Source organism: Priapulus caudatus, unplaced genomic scaffold (genome assembly GCF_000485595.1).
Source record: "Priapulus caudatus unplaced genomic scaffold, Priapulus_caudatus-5.0.1 Scaffold614, whole genome shotgun sequence".
Taxonomy (NCBI): domain Eukaryota; kingdom Metazoa; phylum Priapulida; class Priapulimorpha; order Priapulimorphida; family Priapulidae; genus Priapulus; species Priapulus caudatus.
In genome coordinates this window covers 91657-98481 of record NW_014577675.1, presented here as the reverse complement: position 1 = coordinate 98481, position 6825 = coordinate 91657, and the positions used below count along the sequence as shown (strand labels likewise).

The 6825-nt window shown below is 47.3% G+C and overlaps 2 protein-coding genes across 4 annotated transcripts in view; both read right to left on the bottom strand.

Annotated features, from left to right (window-relative positions):
• LOC106812164 (eukaryotic elongation factor 2 kinase-like) overlaps window positions 1–1859 on the bottom strand; it is a 45733-nt gene extending 43874 nt beyond the window's left edge. The window contains exon 1 of one of the 2 annotated variants that reach the window (XM_014815970.1): window positions 1579–1859. The gene's annotated coding sequence lies outside the window, so the exon portion shown is untranslated. Of the gene's footprint in view, window positions 1–81; window positions 437–1578 lie in introns of those variants that run through there. The other variant, XM_014815968.1, reaches the window with a different exon arrangement.
• A 1692-nt stretch (window positions 1860–3551) lies between these two features.
• Window positions 3552–6825, bottom strand: part of LOC106812163 — a 16301-nt gene continuing 13027 nt past the window's right edge. The window contains exons 5-10 of one of the 2 annotated variants that reach the window (XM_014815966.1): window positions 6434–6667; window positions 6038–6176; window positions 5741–5845; window positions 5165–5364; window positions 4355–4759; window positions 3552–3912 (exon numbers count right to left, since the gene is read on the bottom strand). In XM_014815966.1, the coding sequence (XP_014671452.1) occupies window positions 3847–3912; window positions 4355–4759; window positions 5165–5364; window positions 5741–5845; window positions 6038–6176; window positions 6434–6667 (1149 nt within the window). In that variant the 3' untranslated portion in view covers window positions 3552–3846. The remainder of the gene's footprint in view (window positions 3913–4354; window positions 4760–5164; window positions 5365–5740; window positions 5846–6037; window positions 6177–6433; window positions 6668–6825) is intronic. The other variant, XM_014815967.1, reaches the window with a different exon arrangement.

The following is a 6825-nucleotide window of genomic DNA, read 5'->3' as shown; positions in this document are numbered from 1 at the left end:
AGAGAGAGAGAGAGAGAGATGGTGTGTCACCGCAGCTGCTGCTACATGACACCATATGTTAATTGTTAATCGTTCGTTTACCTGTCAGCTTTCGCCTGGCCGACTCGCCAGAGCTGTCGGTACTATCCTCACTACTCCCGTCCATATCTTCCTCTTCTTCTCAATTTCAAATATGTGACGATAGTCGGTATCTCCAAAATCATCGAAATCCGACAGCAAACGATACATTCAAAACGACAAGCTTGAGCGTCCACGAATGCTATAGTAGTATATATTATATTACACTATCACGAATTTCTCTTCGTAAAGATTTAGTAAGGTCTCCTCTGAGCGCTGACAAATAAATCGGGACAAGTTTACCCGCGTTCGAAAACAACAACAATGATGTGTTTGTGTATACATGTATCCACGCAGACGAATCATGTATGAATGACAACTCAACCTTCCGCACCGCTATAAGTGTCAGACGTGCGGGCGTTACGCCTGATTTCATTTCGCGGGCAGTGCAAGCTATATATATAGACGATCACATCTACGGACGAAATATGTGTTAAACTATATAACGCAAAGATCTGCAGTACCCATCTAACACAAGGACGAGACTACCGGTTTCTGATGTGTGTTCGTGTTGTTTGGTGGCCGACGAAGCGATTAGATGCCACTAACCTCTTTGGGAAGATATACGAACGCGCGCGCGGGCCAATTTCCAGTTCGCGAATTTCCCACATGCGCTTAGAATCGAATCAGTTGTCATTATATGGACTATTTCGGTGCACGGTGCCGTGAGCGGTGTTGGCGAAATGATCACGCACACAGTACAACTCCCGCCACTGTCATCGCGTGCATCGGCGACGCATGAAAAATGCGATTTGCTACCATGGATGCATCGCAGATTACATCAGAAGCACGCACGTCATATACAGTGACAGACGCGTTCAAGAAACGCGTTCATAGAACGCGCATAGAACGCGCTACGCGTACCTATACCGTCTTCGTAAACAACTTCGTTACACATTTCCAACGACCCAAATGCATCACGCGCGAGGAAAATGAAACCTCGACAAGTCAAACGCCTATTGTCGGAGGGCCATGAAACCGCTACGGGCGAGAGTACCACGTACGCCAAGGTATACGCTGACAGAAACACAATTAATTGAGGGTTCTGATGATATATACGTACCACATAACTCGCTTGGCGGAAAAACAGTTACTCATTTTTACGGTTTTCGGTAAACATGTCCATTTCTCAATAAAGTTTGATGATTGAACTACCAAAGCAAGCCGAAAACCCAGACTTAGAATCCGTAAAATAAACAAAAAACCGAGGCATCTCACACAATACTCCAATCAGCACACTCTTAACTAGGGTAACGATAGTGCGATACCAGCCTGTGTATACATACACCAATATCTCAGTATATACATATTATCAGAAGTAGATAATAGGAATCCCTATTATCTACTTCTGATATTATCAAGAGTACATAATAGAGACATAATAGTATAATCTCTATATGTACTCTTGATATTATATATTATTATATGATATATATTTATTATAATATCTAGCAATCTTACCCTTTGCTGCCATCCTTAGGGGAAACCTTGCATACGCTCAGATGGGTACGTCCGCTCGCTATATGTATCTATGTACGATGTATAGAGTATATATACGATGTGTGCATGAACGTTCAAGGAACGATCTCGCTCATGTAAAATGGCGATAATTTTCGCTCGAGTCCCAGCTTTAACTGTCGATGCTGCGACAGCAAGTAGAGAATATACTTCAGTTCTAGGTAGGGCGGCTCAGCCTGGTGATGATGTATCGCCTTTCGTATGCCGGCTGCGTCGCTCTCTCTATCCATCGCCGCCCGTCGGTGTGATGCTGCTCCTCTCCCCTCCACTGCGTCCGGGCCTCCCCCTCTCCTACTCCTGATGCCCTCCAGCAAAGCTTTACCAGCGAACGGGTTCCTCTCTTCCGCTCTGTCTCTCTCGCTTCCTTTCTGTCTTTCTCTCTCTCCCGTCAAAGATGGTCGGCTTGACGCAAAGATCGTACGACTTATAAAGGAAGACCGTACGATCCACGCGCAATGTTCCAAAAACCGCACGATATATGTAAAAAAAACACCTCACGGTTTATGCAGACCCTCCCGGTCTTCGTCTGTTCTCTGGCTTCCTTCAAGTATGGCCGCACTCTGGCCGTCCTCTGGTTACATATATCTTATCAGGACTGATCTTATGTATATATACGAGTGTAGATGTAGAAAATGCAGCAGCTTCCGTGAGCGGGCGTGTCAAACGAGTTTTGGCGAGATGGACATAGCAAAGTCCACCCTAGACACACACACACGCTAGCAGCTGCGACAATTCTCTACGCCGAGCGAAGCTCTAGTCACGACAACGACCGGGTAACGGCTGGTGCCTCGAGCTACCGTATACACGTATATATATAATGACCGAAATACAACGCCTTTCCTTCCCTATGTCACGTAATAAACACTTCAGTCTCTCTCTCTCTCGCTCTATTTTCCTCTCTATCTGACTGTCAGGTGTAGAGAATGTGAGCTATTTTAGGCGATCGCTGAGCGACGATTTTCCCGTCCTGTCGCGTCGCCAACCCTGCTATCAACTGCTGCGTCCGTACGTACGTGTTTACGCCGAATCGAACGAGCGAGGCCGCTGCTCCCGCTGCTGCACAAATCCAATTTCCCAGGTCTCGGACGAGCTGCGGCCCGTTGCCATGGTGACGGGCCTGCCAATCACCAGAGAAACGAGATGATGACCACCCGCACACACACACACACGCATGCACGAACGGACGCACGCATACACACACGCATGTACGCACGCACGCACACGCACACACACTCATACCCGCAAACACACACACACACACACACGCACGCACACGCGCGCGCACACACACACGCACGCAGGCACCCACACACACACACACGCACGCACACACACACACGCATAGTCGTTGGTGAAATAGTGCACGCACAATAGGAAATGGGATTCCGCAATTAATCTTCTAGCGAAAATGATCCCAAGGATAGCGATTATGCGCACCTAGTTCACAAAGTGCATTCTTCTACGATCCTTGATTGTTCCATGAGTCGGTGTATAGTTTAATTATTACACTCTTTGTGTTTCAACACCCTCTTAGTAACCTAACTGTAATTATAATCACAAGTGAATAGATTGCCCAAACAGACACTAAACATGAGATTAAGCGTGAAGACAAATGCCTGACAAACATAAGAAGTGTATGAAATAAAACAGCAATTAATGTGTCACGAAAACGTGGCGCGAGGACGTCTTTCTAAGAAAAAAAGTCAGTTCCTAACATCGGAGTCACACCTCCACTAAAACTCGGATGGTGTGATCGGTTTTTCGTATGAATTTATAGTCTTCGTGTATGCAAAGAATATATGCTGTGCTAATAAATCTTGAAATGTCAAGCCAGCCTTCGAGCAGAAGAAACTCAATACAAGTCAAGACTGATATAATGGACGCGTTTAAAACGCGACAAAATTACAAAACCGAAGTAGAGTTGTATCACAAATATATTATACCTAATCACACGTATTCACGAATATAAGTCGATATATCATTGCGATATAATTTTTTCGCGCTCGGAGTAAATTGTATGCTCACGCATTCTCGATTTACAAGAAACTAGCTCTGCCTGCACGAAAACTGTGCAAGAAAATCGAAATATACACAATTTGTAGTAACAACCAACGGTTGAGCCGAGCCCTCGAGCGTGTTGCAGAGCAAGTTAAAAAAAAGGTATGTACATTATACGGACATCGCAGGAAATCTGTGGACGGTCACGAAAGCTCAGTAGAGTTTCTTGAAAGACTTTTTCCCGAGCTGCGCCTTACACGCAGGGCATTTACGGGACTTCTGCGAAGAAACAAAAATAAAACGACGTTTACTCGTTAGCACTTAAATCATTTACTTTTACTACTATTACTACTACTATTACTATTACTATTACTATTACTATTATTACTATTACTATTAAATATTGATAGACTCCTGTTACTATCACTATTACTATTACTTTTACTACTATTACTACATTATCTAAATTTACTCTAATCCTCTAATCGCTGCTAGAACAGGATATCAAACACTTTCAAACATATTGAACAAATCCTCAAACTCTCAAACTCTCTCGCACTCGTTTGTGAATTTGAATCGCGTGCGGTAGTATCGCAGCCTTACTTCACATCCTCTAATCGTAGCGAGAACAAGACACCTAACACACCTCTGACATCACGTACTCCTGTAATCGTTTGTGTATTTGATTCGCGCGCGTGCGGCGGTAGTAGCGTCGACTTACGTAGAGGTATTTCCGCCAGCAAGCCTTGCAGGCTACGTGACCGCAGGGCTTTGCTACCACCGGACACTGCACGTCCTCTCCCGTCGCCCCGCACAATCTGCAAGGCGCGCCACATACATCCGCCGACCCGCTCAGGACATCCGCCGACGCATCCAGCTGTTGACTGCTCACTTGTCCGTCGGCGTCCGACCGCACCTCGGAAATCGCGGCGCCGTCGTCGTTTCGCCCGGTGGCGCCGCCGGTGGCGTCTTCGGACGTCGTTGGCGTTTGCGTCATGATTGCGGCGGAGGGGGCGGTCGCGTGACCGGAGGCTTGGTTATCGCTGATTGCAGGTGTGTCGCTGATTGCAGGTGTGTCACTGATTGCAGGTGTGTCACTGATTGCAGGTGTGCTGGCTTCCTGTTTCTGTGAAGTAATTAGCGTCAGTGAAGCACCGCGGGAGACAGGTAGCCACGCACATACTCAGCCACGCACGTACGAACGCACGCGCACGCACGCAGGCACGCACGCTCGCACGCAGGAACACAGGCATGCACGCACACGCGCTCGCACGCACGCACGCACGCACGTACGAACGCACACACACATACACGCGCACGCATGCACGGACGCACGCATTCACCCTGAATGACCGATAACGAAACCCGAAACCTTTTAAAATACGTCACTATCCCCCCCCCCTACAGCAGCAAGTCCATTCACACTGCGACGTTCACGGAACGAAATCTCACGAGGCGATGCCACGCCACGCCTCAAACGCACGCACACGCGACACTCTGACTCGATCTCAAGCGACGCGTGCACACGTACCTGTCTGCCTGCCTCCTCCTCCTCAGCCCCGGTCAGCTTCCGTAGCAGGAACTTCACGAATACCTCCCTCGCGCATAGCCGGTAGTCGAGCCCTCCCGGCGGCGGCGGCAGTTGCGTCGCGCGTGCTTGCCTCACGACGTGGAGGATCCAGCGGTGAAGGGTGGACGCGTCGTCGTCGTCGTCGGCGGCGGCGGCGGCAACTACAGACGGTGGAGCGTGTACGATGAAAGCGTACTGACGAGTGTCGTATATCGATCACGCGCGCTCGTTTGCACGCACGCACGCACGCACGCACGCACGCTCGAACGCACGCTCGCTCGCACGCACGCACGCTCGAACGCACGCTCGCTCGCACGCACGCTCGCACGCATGCTCGCACTGCATGCATGCATGCAACGCAGCCACACACAAGTAGTCAAGTACTACAAAGAGTGCAACTATACAAGCATACGAAGTAAAATTTATACAAAGTATACAAGTGTTGCAGATTATCTACCCCTCAGATTTGTATAAGAGTTGAGCCCAATCTTGGAAATCAAGGAAATCCTGCTACATGAAGGTGGATCACACGCTCACCGATGCCATCTGGTGTCAGCTTGTGAATGCGGTGGCAATAGACCTGATCATACAACATTTCTGCCATCGTCTCTCTTCGGTCGGCCTCAAGAAAATTGCAGACACCTGTAGCATAAAAACCACTGATTAAGAAACTAAAAGTGCAGCACAATTGAAGTAAACTGCAGCACATGTATGTATCTGCAGCACAGCTAAACGATCTAGATTCAAGATTCAAGATGGAAGTAAAATTATGTAACATATGAAGAAAGAGGTAACATTTTTCGGGAATGCTTGCCAGATTTCTGACGAACCTACCTACGTACAACTCGAGGTGATCTGGAGGAAAAAGTCCGAAAAGAGTGTCGAGGAACACCTGCAGATCTTTGATGAGAGTGTACTGATGCAATGCTATTTTAAACTTGCTGAAGTTTTCCTGCCCGATGCACTTTGCAACCTGGTAACGCAAGCACAGGCTGCCTCATTGGTACTTACCAAGGTTATATGGGATTGAAAATACACTGACAGATAACTTCAAGCTAAGAAATAAGATATTTAAAATATTACGCAAAATTGATACGTTAATTAAACAAACACAAGCCACGCATTTTTTTACGTTGCGAGGACGTTATCTCCCGATTATTTAATAATGCATTAATTGGAATGTTCATCGTTAATTGCATTAATAATAGTATGTAATTAAACGATAATTACCGATGTAAAGAAATCGAGTACGGTGCCCTTTTTCAGCCTCTTCTTCTCGGCAGCCTCGCGCGTGACGGGCGTCGGCTTCCCTACGTTGCCAGCAGATGGCAGCAGCAGCAGCTTTGCCTCGCCACTGCCGTGTGCTGTCCCCTCCGGTGTTGGCTTCATGGCTTCTGTCATCCCACCATTCTCCGTGGGAGTGTTGTCGGCTGAGTCGTCGCACAGGTCGTGACGAGATATGATCTAGAATGTTCAGGTGATACGGTATAATACCCCTAGTACACATTCATAGACAGTCATATATACTGCATGTATACGCAATATTTTCGCGAATTCGCGGTCGGTGAATTATGAATTATTCGGTATTATTCGGTATGAATTATTCGCGTGTTGTTATTTTC